The sequence below is a fragment of the Capsella rubella genome, unplaced genomic scaffold, assembly GCF_000375325.1.
Source record: "Capsella rubella cultivar Monte Gargano unplaced genomic scaffold, Caprub1_0 scaffold_3, whole genome shotgun sequence".
Lineage (NCBI taxonomy): Eukaryota > Viridiplantae > Streptophyta > Magnoliopsida > Brassicales > Brassicaceae > Capsella > Capsella rubella.
The window spans coordinates 6,108,066-6,123,167 of NW_006238921.1; the positions used below are offsets into that span (position 1 = coordinate 6,108,066).

Below are 15,102 nucleotides of genomic sequence, written 5' to 3' on the forward strand. Positions count from 1 at the left end.
ATTACAACGTTCTTTTTTTGGGCGTTTGCTGCAGCTTTTAAGCTTTAAAAAAATTGGGCCTCTCAAGCTTTGCTAACGGGTCCAAGTGGACTATTGACGTAGGCCTCCTTATTCAAAACGTACCATGTGTGATGTGTGTATATCCCAAGAGAGACCAACATATACACAACGTAACCAAAACAAAAACAAAAACAGGCAAAAGATTAGGACATGATTACATATATTAAGATTACGAACCAAGAAAACAACATCAACACTGTCCAACCCACTGATGATTTTATTTCCTCAACATCTTTAAAGCTCTGCTTCATCGTCTGCCAAGCTATCTTTAACACGTTTTGACTTGTGTGACACGGTGTCCTTAGCTTCCTCTGACTTACGCGCTGCTGAGTCGTAACTCTGCGACGCCTTATCTTTTGCAGATTCCAAAGTCTCATCCGCTTTTGATTTCGCAGTCTCGTAGCTTTCCTTAGTCTTCTCCTTCGCACTCTTGCTATCTCTTTCTGCTTTCTCCTTCAACTTCTCCGCCTTCTCCTTAGCGGCCTTTGTCATATCGCTTGCCTTCTCTTTCGTGGCCTCGACTGTTTCCTCCAACTTCTCCTTCGCATCTCCCACTTTGCGTTTAGTCGCATCCTTAGCGTCCTTAGCCTTCTCGGAAAACGTCTCTCCCAAGTTAGGGTTATTTTCGTCGTTCTTGATTCCGATTTTCTCTTTGGCCCAATCAGTCCAAGACTCATCGTCTTCATCTCCCGACAGGCTGTCTTTTACTTTCTTTGACTTGTGAGAGACGTCATCTTTGACTTGACCAGCTGAGTCGTAACTCTCCGAGGCCTTATCCTTCACAGAACCAATACCCTCGCCAACTTTAGATGTAGCTGTCTCGTAAGCCGATCCCGCTTTATCCTTGGCTGCTCCAACCGCTTCCTCTGTTTTACGCTTAGCCTCATCTTTCGCGTCCTTAACTTTTTCACTCGCTTTCCAAGCGTCGTCTTGGACGGTGTGTTGGACGTTGTCTTCGTTCTTGAGACCGATCTTTTCCTTGGCCCAATCAGTCCATGACTCATCCTTAGCCGCTTCTTCCTGGATTGTAGCTTGGACAGAACACACCGTTACAATAGCCATAAGTACCAAAGATACCATAACCAAACCGTACACTTTCCTCTCTAACCCCATTGTTATTACACTAATAGAAAACAAAACAACTTATAAATCTAGCTCTCTTTCCTCTCGCAAGGAATGAAGTATTTGATAGATAGTAATGATCAGTTTACAGAAAAAGATCTGTTGATTTGTGCTGTGGTGTTCTCCGAGGAATGGTGCTGTGTTTGCTTCCCTGTTATGTATTAGTGCAAAATGTGATAGGCTTGAGACGCGTGGCTAACTACGTGGAGAGTACCAGCTTCTTTTGGCTTCTCGATCTTGGATTCGTGTTAAGTGGTTCTTTACACGTGTTATGTACCCAACTATTGATTTTTAGGAAAAATGGTAAAATACTCTTTGCCGACTCGGGAAATCTTTAAAGAAGACAGACTTCAAATCAAACACATACGTATGTTAATGTTAAAAAAAAAAAAAACCTAGATATTATGAAATTGTATGTAATAATTTTTTTTTATTTTTTTCCTGCCAGACGTATACAAATGTTTTGAACTATGTTCAGTGAGTGGTTTTATTAATGGGCTTTTAAAATAACCCATGGGCCTTTTGTAAACAAAACTAGTGAAATTTATGCGATTTCTCGGTTTCAGAGACAACGAGGACGAGGAGGATGATACCCCATCTTCCACACGATTTGGAGTCCGAGATCCTTTCTAGGGTTCCGGCAAAGTCTCTGCCGAAATGGAAGACTACTTGCAAACGGTGGTACGAATTGTTCAGAGATCCGAGATTCGTCAAGAAGAACTTTGGTAACGCAGCAGCAAGGGAAATGATTGTGCTGATGAATTCTGGGGTTTCCTCGATTCGCGTCGATCTCCGTGCAATTGACGACGAGGTTGATCCAAATATGGAGGTTTCAGGTAAACTCAGCTGGCAAAAAGACTCAAAACAGGTCAAATTATCTCAGATCTTTCACTGCGACGGTTTGATTTTATGCTTCACTAAGAGAAACACTCGGCTAGTTGTTTGGAACCCCTGTACGGGTCAAACCAGGTGGATCAAACCCAGAACTCGTTTCAAGAGTGATGATGTCTTTGCTATTGGTTACGAAGACAGCAACTCTTGTTCCGGTAGCTTCAAGATCTTGAGGTTTTGTTACGACAACAACGCCAAGGACCAGGAGCTCCTCCGGTTTGCTGAGATTGAGATCTATGAATTTAGCTCTGATTCATGGAGGGTTCTTGATGGCATGAGTAATCCTACATGGGGCTTGTGTGCTGGTGGCGTGTCTGTCAAAGGAACCACTTACTGGGTCGCTGGAGATATCATCGAACCTGGTTTCTTCTTGCTCAGTTTTGATTTCACTACAGAGACTTTTGGGCGTCTTCCTCTTCCCTATCAGAGCGACAATCCTGAAGATACTTTTGCCATCTCTGTCGTTGGTGATGATAAAATCGCCGTGCTTCATCAGAACATCCTCGCCTTCTCGAATGAGATGAACATATGGGTGACAAAGAAGATTGGTGTGGCCAAAGACTTGTCGTGGAGCGACTTCGTCTTAACAGTGGACTATGATGAGTTTTGTTTGCCGTTTGTGACGAATGTGATGAGTTTTTTGTTGGACGAGGAGAACAAGACAGCAATCTGTTGTAGTAGATATGGAGGAAGGACCCGAATCTACATTGTTAAAGAGCACAAATACAAAGAAGTATTTAAAGAGATTACACAAGGTATTGTTTTGGATTGGCCATTTCTCCTCAGTTATGTTCCAAGTTTGGTTAACATTCAGAAAACTACACCCAAAAGGCGAAAGAAAAGGAAATCAAGGGAGGCTAGGTAGATCATTACTTTGGTTATTTTCTTTCTTCTGGTTTCGGTGATGTGCTTTTGTGCTGAGATTAAACAATTGTTCATGAGGTTGTTTCATAATGGTTATCTTGTCTTGGATGGGTTTATCTAGTGATATTTACTCATATACATTGTTCTGCTTATAGCCACTTTCACTTATTGGTTATCATAACTTGAGCAGAATCTTATATGATCAAAACCATTTAGCCACAACTATGGCATACAAATGATTGATCTTCCTGTCCTGCAGCGCAGCTCTCAGCCTCTGTTCTTAAAGGTTTAACATTGTCTCTTCAAACACAAACATATGTTCATGTTGTTTTATAAGTAAAACATACCAACGAGTCTGGTTCTATATATCTTTCAAATGGAAAATTGAAATTTGGAAAATAAAAGCAACCTTATGTGAAATCTGATAGAAAAACAGACTCTATTATTCTTTTAAATCTCCGATGGATCCACAGAATGTTTTAGGCATAGTTTATAGGTATAACATAACAATGCTCATATATTAGGGAAACCAAACATCAATAGATGAAACTATACAAATCATACCCTGTTTCTGACAGAGAACATAAAAAGCTGAAGTTATTACATACATTAAAAAAAGACATATTTGTACATGCTAATCTCCACTAAGTTACACTTGTCATGGACCCAAAACTCACGCGTAAGATCCACAATAATAACCACTCGGCGCACATCAGCCAAGACCCAAAATCAAACGTCGTTTGTGAGAAGTCTGAAATCTATTTCTTGTAGCAGAAACCTGACGTCTTGTGACTCTAAATCTTCCTTGACTTTGAAGAATCCACAGTGAACATCTTTGAGTAATTTCAGAACTTTAGCTAATTCACCATCGCTTTTACTCTCGTCTCTCTTCTCCTCAGTGTAAGACTCTGACTCTTCTGGGTCATTGACTCCGAAATAGTGGTACTCGTTAATCTCCACTAGGTTACTCTGGTGATGGGTCCAAACATCACGCGTATCATCCACAATGACCACTCCACGCTCCTCAGCTAAAACCAAATCAAGCGTCTTAACATAAGGACTCTCGTCTCTTGTTATCACTCTATCCCCGAAATATATTCTCTTGGGATCAATCAGTTTCAACACGGATTTGGCGTATGTTCGATTACCCATTGTATAAACATACATTGTGAACATCTCGCTGGCTTCCTTCAAAAACTCGTGAAGGAAAGGCCGTAGCTTCGTCAAGAATTCGGCGTCCAACCTCCATAGATCTTCCTTCGAACCCGCTTCTTCGACTAGATGCTTATCTGTTTCGGAGAGAAGTGAAACCCTAACAGAGTGGATAAGCGTGTGGTCCAAGTCAAGGACAAGGTGAAGCTTCTTCTCGTTCTGAAGATAGAATCGCGTTGTAAAGCGCTTAGTGAACGCTGCTGCTTCGTAGCTTAGCTGCAAACCTTGGAGGAGATAGTTGAATGCTCGGCCTTGACGTTCGTTTACCGTCGATTTACAGGCGATGCAGACTCCGTAACGAACGTACCAGTGACCGCAGCTACTACGAGATGACGACAGTGATGAGGACGACTCGTTGAACGCCGGTTCGAATTCCATGAAAACGTTTTCAACTACAAACATGATTCCTTTCGATTACTGATATAGTCCTTCCCCTTCCTTCAGTTTGATCTGAGAATAACTTAGCTCTGATCAGAGATTTTGAGAGCAAAACTAACAGAAGAGAATATAATTTTGAGGTATATAAAGATTAAAACTAAACTCGTAAATCTCACTAGATTTGTTTTGAAGTTAACAAAAAAATCTAAATCTGCCTGATTTTATGCTTTTGATCATTATCCCCATAATTAATATTTGTTGTTTCCTTTTCTTTAAATATTTTTTTCGTTAGGTTATACTTATATGTATATGCCGTGTTACCGCGTACAATATTAACCCTTTTCATGAATTGATGATTCCCAATGGAAAATTAGATTTTTGAAACCCTTTTTAAAAAGGGAAATGACTCTATTTTACAAATATTAAATAAAAATCATAACTTTTAATCTAATAATCTATAGTTTTATGATTTCAGGGAAAAAAATGGAAAGAAAATATATTTTTCTGATTTGTCCATCTACTAAAATCTACACAATTGATATCTCAATATTGTGACTAAAGCTTAATCAGGTTATGACACCTTTTTAACAATTTAAAACTTAATCAAGTTATAAAAGAGAAACGAGCAAAATAATTTACTTATTTTAGCTATGGCAACTAACCATAGAATAAAAGGAAAATTTACAATAGTATCAAGAAAAGAAGAAGAAAAGCCGGATATGCAGAGAAAGTATAATTATTTACTTTCACAAAAAAGGCATGAATTATTATTGCTAATATACTTTAATTTCATTACTTGTCATGGTTTAAAAGATTTATAATTTATAATTGTGTTTTACAAATTTATCTATGAAATTCATCTGGTGTGAGAGAAAAAAAGAGTGGATATGCGTTAAGGTTTACTTGAAAACCCTAACGAAAACTCTACGCTTCCGTCGCTTATATGCAAGATGAGATCAGAACTCACAAGAGAAACAAAGTTGATCTTCGATCTTCCACAGGATGTGATAGAAGAGATATTCTCTAAGGTTCCGGTGGCATCTCTAAGAAGATTACGACCTACTTGCAAAAGATTGAACGCTTTACCCAAAAATCAGGGCATCATCAAAAAACATTTTGAGAAAAGGCAGTACCATGCTCTTATGCTGCTCAACTTTAAGTTTTATTCGGTAAGCTACAATCTCCATGGAGTTAATGAGGATATCGCTTCCTTGCTTGAACTTAGCCTAATCGATCCCCATCGTGGTACAGACGCCGATATATCTCAAGCCTTTCACTGCGATGGTTTATTGCTATGCACCACCAAAGAAAATAGATTAGTGATTTGGAATCCGTTTTCGGGGCAAACCAGATGGTTACAACCGCAAAATCGTGGCAAGATAGACGAAGCCTATGTTCTTGGGTACGACAACACCGACTTGTGCCATAGCTACAAAATCTTGAGTTTTCCGGATATTTACTACCAAGAATTGGATACTAGCCAAAATTCTTGGAGGGATCTTGATGTCACACCCCAAGGCGACTTAGACTTGAAAACCGAAGAGTTTAGCTCTAATTCATGGAGGAGACATCTTGGTGTTACTCCCCAAGGCGACTTACATTTGAAAATATATGACTTTAGCTCTAGTTCATGGAAGAATCTTGATGTCATTACTCCCGAAGGTTGCTTAAAATCTTGTGGCGTGTCCGTGAAGGGAAATGCTTATTGGGTGTACGTGTCTAAGCAAAGAGGAGTCAACGACTACTCTCTACTTAGTTTCGATTTTTCAACTGAGATTTTCCAACATTTGTGTGTTCCCTTTAATCAAGAAGCAGATTGTGCTGATACTACGGCTCTCTCGGTTGTTAAAGACGAACATCTTTCGTTGTTATATCAGAGCTGCGAGACGCTAAAGGTGGAAATATGGATGACCAACAAGATCGAGACCACATTTGTGTCATGGAGGAAGTTCCTAACAGTGGATATAGAACCTCAGATCCCTATGTTCTCGTGTCGGATGAGCTTCTTCGTTATAGAGGATATGAAAGTTGCCGTGTGTTGTGACAGAGATAACAAAGTATATGTTATTAGAGAAGATGAATACAAAGTATCTTCCGGTTTTTATTTTTTAGATTTCGAAGGCATAACATGTTGCTTAACTGTCTTTGGTTATGTTCCAAGATTGGTTTAATTTTTCTTTTGCTTCCTTCCGCCGCTAATGTTGAGATTAGTTTTTTTTATTAAATCCGAATGCAACAAAAAAGCAATTTGTTAGACCGGGTAAAACTATTTTAGGCCCAAACGAACCGGGTTGTCGAAACCCTTGGAACCATTTGGAGTGTTAGCTGATACGTATACTTGCCGATCAAAATTATAATCTCTTCATTGCTTTGCGTCGTTTCTCCGATCGATTTACCGGAGAAGACACTGTTTCTCACTTTTTCTCCGCCTGATATTTACGCTTCTACGTTTTTGTAAGCTCTTTCCTCTAACTAAGTGTTTTTTTTTTAGGTTTTTTGATTCCTTGTTCTTCGATTGCTTTAAATTTCATGTTTTACCGATCTTGCTAATGTTTGATTTCGTCTTTCATTGACGTATTCTAGGGTTCATCGAAGCTTTGATGAGATTTTTATATGCTAGTTGGGTTCGATTTGTGTTCAATTTTAGCTACTGTTTTGATTTCCTCTATTGGTGGTGATAATGAGTTCGAATCGTTGTCTCTCTGCTTGGTGCTTCATGGATATTGAAAAAAATTTAGAAGTGAGGAATATGAGCATGAACGATGATGAACTTGGGACTATGGAAACCTAAATATTTCTCAGCTTCTTATGATGGAAGACGAAATTTTTATTTCTTTAGAGAGGATCATTTGAAAGCTTAGTAGCAGTAATTGTGCCTAGGTATTATGCTTCTGGGTATTCTTTTGATGAATTTTGAGATTTTAATTGGATCAATATCATCATCATACAGAACAGTGACTATAATCTGTTTCTAGATTCTTTTCAAACTCTCATTAATCTCCGGTTAGGTAACCTTATGTGGAATCTGGTCTTGGAATATGTAGTTTAGTTGGACCTCATATCTGTTTTCTCTAATGGAGTTTCTTATATTTTAGTTCGACTTCGACCTCATATCTGTTTCCTTTAATGGAATTTCTGATGTTTTAGTTCGACCTCATATCTGTTTTCTCCAAGTTTTGAGTGTTCTTCCTTGTCATTTTTTTAAAGTTATATGAGTTGTTGTGAATCAAAAGCAGCTCTTTATCTCTGTTCATCTCATGTTTTCTTTATTTAACCTTGCATAAACTGTCCTTAAAATTCTTCTGTAAGTGGACAAGCCTAGATGTTTACTTTAGGATCTAACATACTGTTGCTTACTTTCTATGTAACATCAGGTCAGAAATCAAAAGACAAACAAACAATGATGATTTCAGAGCTTCCACGAGATTTGGAAGCAGAAATACTCTCATGGGTTCCGGCTAGATATCTACAAAAACTGAAACCTACTTGCAAGCGGTGGTACACTTTGTTCAAAGACCCAGGATTCCTTAAGAAGAACTTGGCAAGATTAGAAAGAGAGTTGCTGTCTCTGATGAATTACAAACTTTGTTCAATTAGTGTCAATCTCCCTGGCATCCACAACAGTGTTGATCCATTCGTTGACTTCTCAGGTATACTTAACAGTAAGAAGGATCCAGAAGATGTCAAAATATTTGATATCTCTCAGTGCAACGGTGTATTACTGTGCACCACTAAGGACATGAGACTTATTGTTTGGAACCCGTCAACCGGTCAAATGAGGTGGATCCCATGCAGATCCAGCAGTCCGTACTCACTGGTCCATAAGTATGCGTTAGGATACGAAAACAACAATGAATCTTGCTATAGCTACAGGATCTTGAGGTATCATCAGTCGTATGGAAACTTAGGGGATGAGTTTGGAATCTATGAGTTTAATTCTGATTCATGGAGGAGTTTTTATGACTTCTCACCTAATTGTTCCTTACAATCTAAGGGCGTGACATTGAAGGGAAATACTTACTGGTTTGCTTCAGATGTACAAGACCCCTTTGTTAATTTCGTACTCAGGTTTGATTTCACAACCAAAAGATTTGGACGCCTCTCTCTTCCTTTTCAGAGTGATGATGTTGATGGTGTTGTGGAGACTGTGGTTCTATCAGTTGTTAGGGAAGAGAAACTTGCGTTGTTATATGAGAGGTTTGATGATGATACAGATGGATCAGAGATGAAGATATGGGTCACCAATACAAAAATTGAGGAAGCCAAAGACTTGTCGTGGAGCGATTTCTTGGTAGTGGATTTCAGTAAATTAATGATAACAGGGATGACAAATGTGAGGAGTTTTTTGGTGGATGAGGAGAAAAAAATGGTCATGTTTTGTGATACAGACACCAATGATCAATACATGACAAGAGTTTTCATTGTCGGAGAGGATATATACCAAGAAGTTTATAACGAGACTGCTATAGGGGAATCATTTTGCTATTGGCCACGTCTCATCAGTTATGCTCCAAGTCTGGTTCAAATTCAGCAAGGTCAAGTGAATCCCGGATGTAAAAGAAAAAGGTGATTAGATCACTAGGGTTCATTTGTCTCTGTTTAGTTAAGTAACTGTATGTAGTAGCTGAACCTTCCTTTGTTTATCTTTTTAGTCCTCTTTTGCTTTTGAAACACTAGGTTTTGGTGATCTTTACTCAAATCCATTGTCTATGAGAGGTTGGTTTAGTCACTAACTCACTATAACATCAAAAGATCAATCCTGGTATGGTTTTTCATAGAAGATCAATCCAAACCCCAGAGCTTACGAAATATCTGGTTTCCAAATAACAGCAAAAATAGACAACAACATTGTATGTGACTATAGTGATTGAACTTCCAAATAACAACAAAAATAATCAATAATCAATATTCAATAATCAATACACAAGTAAAATATAAAAAGACAAAAAGCTGACGATTGAAGAATATAGTTTGGTAGCACATAGAGACCTGATTATTTTAGGACTAAAAAATATATGGATGGAGAACATATATCTATCAACTATCATACTTTTAAATACTAAAATTTTCTTATACGTACTTGTTAATTAAGAAAACTATATGATTGAGTCCTCTGTTGTACATACATGCAAAGGATGAGAATTTATTCTCGTCTATCTCAAAAGGAGTTCTTCGCTTTCACAGCCATGCATCCACCGGTCGGTCTCCGATCCGTTGCATTTTCTTTAGAGAATAATGTTATTTTAAACCTCGTATAGATCATATTATATATATTAGAGAGATACGAATGTGGACGTACGTGTTAAGAGCATATTTATATATACACGAGAGAGGTTGTATTTGTATATCACCGTTTCGTAGCTACTTCCTATATTCTCTCTTTTTCTATAAGTTTCTTCCTAGCTATATATAAATAAATGTGTGAACAACTTAGATGTATACATATGTGATTGTATTGCATTAAGATAAACCGATCGAGATGGGTAAGAGCAAGAAAACGTCAACATTTTCAGTGATAAGAGCCTTGTTACCGTGCTGTTCGAACAGTGGAGATGATTGGAGCGAGGAAGGAGTGATCATAAGGTCAAGAATCATGACTAGTGATGAAGATGGTCGGCTTTGGATCGCTGAGCCAGGGGTCGATAGAAGAGCCACTTCTTTTATCGCTAGGTTCTACGAGAACCGAGTTTCTGATCCTAATTACAATACCCTCACTCCTTGAATTGTTTTCCATGCTCTCTTCCTTTGTCTTTTTTTCTTTCTTTCTCTTCTTCATATGTTTTGTTTTCGGTAGCTCTTCATGTTTTCTTTTTTCTTTATAAATCTTATGTAAGTTTATGGTAAAAATAAAAACTTAGTCACACCCTGTGTTTGTTAAGATTTAGATTCCACCGTCTTTTAAACAAATTTGTATTCTTGTTGTTTTACACTTACGTATGTAGTTTAAATATTAAGAGTTTCTTATATTAAACTTCCTTGAGAGAGCGAGAGCCAAGTTGTATACACAAAAGAATGAGAGAAATTATAGACAAAGCAATCTCTCCTATATAAGTCCTACCATATATATGTACAATTCTGTTTTTCATTTTCGAGTTGGTTTATTCTTCCAATTCACAAAAGAGAAATTCACCACCACCACACTTCTCATGGAAAAGGAAGACGACCCTAGAACTGTTTTTTTCCATAGTTAAGAAATTTGGGAATACAGTAATCTGAAGTTACTTTTATCATAACGTCGAGTGCCTGAGTGACATAAGAAGCGCCTATATATAGACCTTAATCAGCCAAAAATGAAAAACAGAAATCGATAGGCCTAAATCTGTATAAAGTTGTAAAACCCATGGGCTTTCTTTATAGCCAGTTTAACCAATCTGAGAAACTTTTCGGGGTTTCAAACTTTTTTATCACTTACTTTATGTGTCGGCGTTACAAGTACAATGGACCTAACAATAAAGAACACACTTCAAGTCTTCAAGTACAGTAAGAATCATCACAACAACACACCATAACAAATAAACTCAAGAACGTATGTTACTTTATTGTTTGCCAGGAAATAAAAACTATAAGCCATTAAAGTCAACTAAAAGCTAAATGAAATCTTTATCATTAAAAACGTTACAGAAAATGTGTAAAGGAGGAGAAAAGGAAGAAGTCAGAAGAGTTAGGGAGGCACCGGAAAATGAGTACAAAAGTCACCTAATCTTACGGACCGACCAAACCGCCACTCTTCTTTTCCTCAGTCAACAAACAAACAAACAAACTCTCCCCTCTTTTATCAAATTCCAATTTCTTGTTTTCAAAACCTTATTTTCTTGTCTTGTAAATAGTATCTTTGAATCTCACCGACTTACATATTTTTTTTTTGAGAGAAAAATATAACAAATAAATACCCATCCGGTCAACATGTAATTAGAACTGTCCATATATAGACTCTGTATATCTAAGTATTCGAAGAATGGTTGGTTCGGTTTGGTAAATCCAAAATATAACAACTCATATCTATTTTTCTTACAGTTTAACATATTCTTTTTCTTTACATCTGTAGATAATTTTGAATATTTTCAAATCTACTTTTATTTCGTGTTATTTTTTTTTTAAAAAACATCCCTATAATAATCATCAGGATTCGAAATCTGTAAATTGCAGGAACTTGTCTTGTTTTTGTTTTTCTTCTTTTAAATTATCATCAAGAATTTTAAAATGGGGGTAAAGAAAAAGATAATAGTAGAAGAAAGAAAGAAAGAAACCACATCTATAAGTTATGACCAATTATTATTATTAACCCCTTTGATTAAATCCATCGTGTCTCGAGGGTACCTCCGAATGTGTGATCATAGAACCACGAACCAAATCATGTTCTTCAGTTTTTTTTTTTATATTTATCTCTCTTTTTTTCTCTATTTTATTATATAGTAGTATCAAATTAAAAATAGGTTTTGAGAGATAGGGAAAATAATTACGCACCAATGAGCAGAGTCCGTTTGCTGTCATGTGGGATGCTATAAACAAATTAAAAAGAGAGTAGGAGTCAGAACTTTTATATAATTTTCCCGAAATTATAAAAGAAATGAGTTAAATTAAAACAACAGATTCTATTGTAACGAGAAGATGATACATGCACTGCCACGGTTCCTCTCATGCAAAAGATGCTTTTTTTAAAAACAACTTATTAATTTAAAAATCTTATATATATTTTAAAAAACAACAAAAATTGAAAGCATTACTTTTAAGCTACGTCAAATTTTACTTACTTTGAGTTCCCTTTTACTTAAAATTAAATATAATTGTTTCGTATGTATACAAAAAAAGTAATTTCGAGTCTTGGACACGATCTAATTTAAGAACCTTCAATTTGTATTAAGGTCAAGAAAAGTTAAATGTTTGAATTATCAAGGAAAAATAAAAGATTGAGTGTAAGTAAAAAAGAGGAAGAAAGTTTTGTACAAAGCAAAAACTATCTATTAATATGTTTATAATTTTTCTTTTTGCAGATGACGTTCTTTTTTATACTTCTATGGATTTTTTTAAAAAATGATAAATACAAAGAGATGTATATTTGAAAAGAGAGAGAGAGTAATAAGAGATAAAGAAGCAGAGAAACATGTGGAATTCACATGGGCTATTGCTGACCAATCTGTGCCCACCTCAATCCCCTATGCCATATTGGTCCTTTAAATTCTTCTTTTATATATTACACATTTTATTCATAGCCACCAAATTTGATTAACTAACGTAACTTGACTATTAATTGAATACAATCATCATTTTTATATATTTGCACGTAGATTATATAGTTAATAAGCACCTAGAGGCTACATGCATGTTTATTCATGATATGAGTACGTTTTACAATACGTTTATACGTCTCAAACAACATCAAAGTTCTAAGTGCTAGAACCCCTATATATATATATATATATATATATATATATATATACATCGTTAATTGTTTATTTCATATGTGCATCATGTATTTCAGCGTTCACAAGTCTAAGATACTACTAATTAAGATTATAAATAAGGTTACTGGGGAAGCTGTTGAAATGATGAGAGAATATCTACATTGATGTACTAAATAAGGAAAGGGATCGAGATGGGGCAGAGGCACAGCAAATAGGAAGTGGATGGGAATGAGGGAATTGCAGTATAAGGCACTTGGAGATTACAATTGTCAGTACCGAGGGAGTGGGAAAATTAAAGGCACACTCGTGACTTCACATATATTGATTTGGTTCGGTTAGGTTAGTTTGATCATCCCGGTTAATTTGGTTACATGCATTACACAACTTGTCGAATTGAATGTAGAAGAAAGGATCACGTGGGAGTGCATGTGGGAGGGTAGGGAGAGGCCTAAACGTATGTTAAATGGATAACAAAAAGTAACAAAGTTAAACAAAAAAAAAACATAGTAATGTTTCTTGAAAGCTCCTATCGCGGATCTTGCCTCTATCTCTCTCCCCTTTGCTTTAACATTACTAATTACTCTTTAGTAGTTATTAATGGTGATTATTATTATAATAGAAGATAGAGAGAGAGAGAGAGGGGGTGGGTGTATGTGTATAAATACGCATAACAAGTCGTTCTCGAGCACTCTCAATCCGAATCTCTGATTAAAAAGGAGAAAACAAATCTTTTATTTTCAAGAATTGAGTAAACACATAAAGAAGAAGAAATAAAAAAAAAAAAGAAATGGCATCATGGAAGAAAACAATAGCAACACCATTCAAGAAAGCGGCAACATTCTTCAACCAACCGCAGCAATCACCAAAGAAGGGTGGAAGAATGGATGCGAAAGCGAGGGAAGAACACGAGAAGAGAATGGTTGAAGAGCTTCAAGGAGAAGTCATGGCTTGTGGCTACGACGACGTCCTCGTCATGTGGTCTATTCTTGACAAATCTAACTCCTCCAATAACCTCACTGCTTAACCCCAAAAAACCAAACACACTAAAAGATGGTGTTATGATCGATCAACCTTTGTACATATCTTAAAAGCGGTTTTAGCCCGCCATGGTGATCTCCTCCTCCTCCTCTTCCTCCTCCTTCTTTCTCCTTGTCCTTTTCTTGTTATGTGGTCGGTGGCTACTTTTTTTAAGGTCTAGTGAATATTTTTTTCCGACGAGTTATCGTCGAGAATATAGATGGTTCTTCTATGTTCCCCTTTGATAATCCCTGAGATAGTAAATCACGGTGGGATTTTTTTTTTTTTAATTTGGAAAAAAAGGTCTTTCTTGAATTCATATATCATTTGTATGAGATGATTAGCATTATTTGGTTGAGAATTCAAGTTATTATTAGTTCTCCATAATGTAAAAGTCAGAATATTGACTTAAGTTGCACATGTGTTATATTATCAATCAGGGAAAAAAAATAATCCATCACTGAGTTTAATTACTTATGATTTGTTCCAATGTAACAGTACATAATTCAAGTCACCGACCATCTTTTTTGTTTTGGACCAACTAATTCGTCAAATATTTGACAAATTGTAAGTACAAATATTGATAATCATAAAAGGTGAGTAATTAACATTGTTATTGTCAACAGTAAAGAAGATAATTATTCTATCATTCCTCTTATTATAACGTAGAAGTAAGTAACATATTGCACTTTCGTTAACGGTCTAATAATGAATGTCTCAATACACACAACCATCGACTGAGTTGACGTTCCTAACTTGGGACAGACACAAAGAGTTCAGGCTTTACGCTCATTATTTTTCTTCTTCAGTCAACAAAAAACAACTTCGACTCAAGTAGACCCAAATCTTTTGCAGCCACAAGAAAAGGGGGGAAAATTGAAGTTGTAACCTTAATTAGAGCTGGACAGCTCCCATCTTTTTTTGGTTTCTAGATTCAGTGTTTCTCTTTTTTGTTTCAGTTTGAAAATGGTACGAAGCATCATATATAGTCAATAAAATAGTGTTCATTTAGCCATTTTCGATGTCGATGTGTTAATATGTAGATAATATGCTTAATTTTTGGTATTGGTTAGCTTTAAATAATCTTGAATGTGGTTAGTTAGTGAAGCTGAAGCATAGAAGTTGAACCAAAGTAACATAGTTTTATTGAATTTCA

At 36.3% G+C, this 15,102-nt stretch overlaps 6 protein-coding genes across 7 annotated transcripts; 4 read left to right on the top strand and 2 right to left on the bottom strand.

Moving 5' to 3' along the window:
• Positions 1 to 68: 68 nt before the first annotated feature.
• Positions 69 to 1,305, bottom strand: LOC17890729 (late embryogenesis abundant protein D-29). Its single transcript, XM_006299044.2, has one exon. It carries the CDS (start codon positions 1,171 to 1,173, stop codon positions 295 to 297), a length of 879 nt encoding a protein of 292 aa, XP_006299106.1. The 5' UTR covers positions 1,174 to 1,305; the 3' UTR covers positions 69 to 294.
• Positions 1,306 to 1,675: 370 nt separating this feature from the next.
• LOC17891295 (F-box/kelch-repeat protein At3g17530) lies at positions 1,676 to 3,089 on the top strand. The gene is given in 2 exon segments (XM_006297805.2): positions 1,676 to 2,897; positions 2,900 to 3,089. Coding segments are annotated over 2 exon segments (1,164 nt in total). The 5' UTR covers positions 1,676 to 1,768; the 3' UTR covers positions 2,935 to 3,089.
• Positions 3,090 to 3,455: 366 nt separating this feature from the next.
• Positions 3,456 to 4,565, bottom strand: LOC17892161 (RNA polymerase II C-terminal domain phosphatase-like 4). The gene has a single exon (XM_006299119.2). It carries the CDS (start codon positions 4,549 to 4,551, stop codon positions 3,667 to 3,669), a length of 885 nt encoding a protein of 294 aa, XP_006299181.1. The 5' UTR covers positions 4,552 to 4,565; the 3' UTR covers positions 3,456 to 3,666.
• Positions 4,566 to 5,451: 886 nt separating this feature from the next.
• Positions 5,452 to 6,713, top strand: LOC17890941 (putative F-box protein At3g17560). Its single transcript, XM_006299392.2, has one exon. The coding sequence runs from the start codon at positions 5,478 to 5,480 to the stop codon at positions 6,696 to 6,698; it is 1,221 nt and encodes a 406-aa protein (XP_006299454.1). The 5' UTR covers positions 5,452 to 5,477; the 3' UTR covers positions 6,699 to 6,713.
• A 175-nt stretch (positions 6,714 to 6,888) lies between these two features.
• On the top strand, positions 6,889 to 9,307 carry LOC17893864 (putative F-box/kelch-repeat protein At3g17570). Of its 2 annotated transcripts, none has more exons than XM_006297665.2 (2): positions 6,889 to 6,981; positions 7,902 to 9,307. In XM_006297665.2, exon 2 carries the CDS (start codon positions 7,928 to 7,930, stop codon positions 9,095 to 9,097), a length of 1,170 nt encoding a protein of 389 aa, XP_006297727.2. In that variant the 5' UTR covers positions 6,889 to 6,981; positions 7,902 to 7,927; the 3' UTR covers positions 9,098 to 9,307. The 2 variants fall into 2 exon arrangements, with proteins under 2 accessions (XP_006297727.2, XP_023641981.1); XM_023786213.1 differs by lacking the exon at positions 6,889 to 6,981 and adding an exon at positions 7,127 to 7,407.
• A 4,303-nt stretch (positions 9,308 to 13,610) lies between these two features.
• LOC17891657 lies at positions 13,611 to 14,229 on the top strand. The gene has a single exon (XM_006298843.2). The coding sequence runs from the start codon at positions 13,717 to 13,719 to the stop codon at positions 13,951 to 13,953; it is 237 nt and encodes a 78-aa protein (XP_006298905.1). The 5' UTR covers positions 13,611 to 13,716; the 3' UTR covers positions 13,954 to 14,229.
• Positions 14,230 to 15,102: the final 873 nt, after the last annotated feature.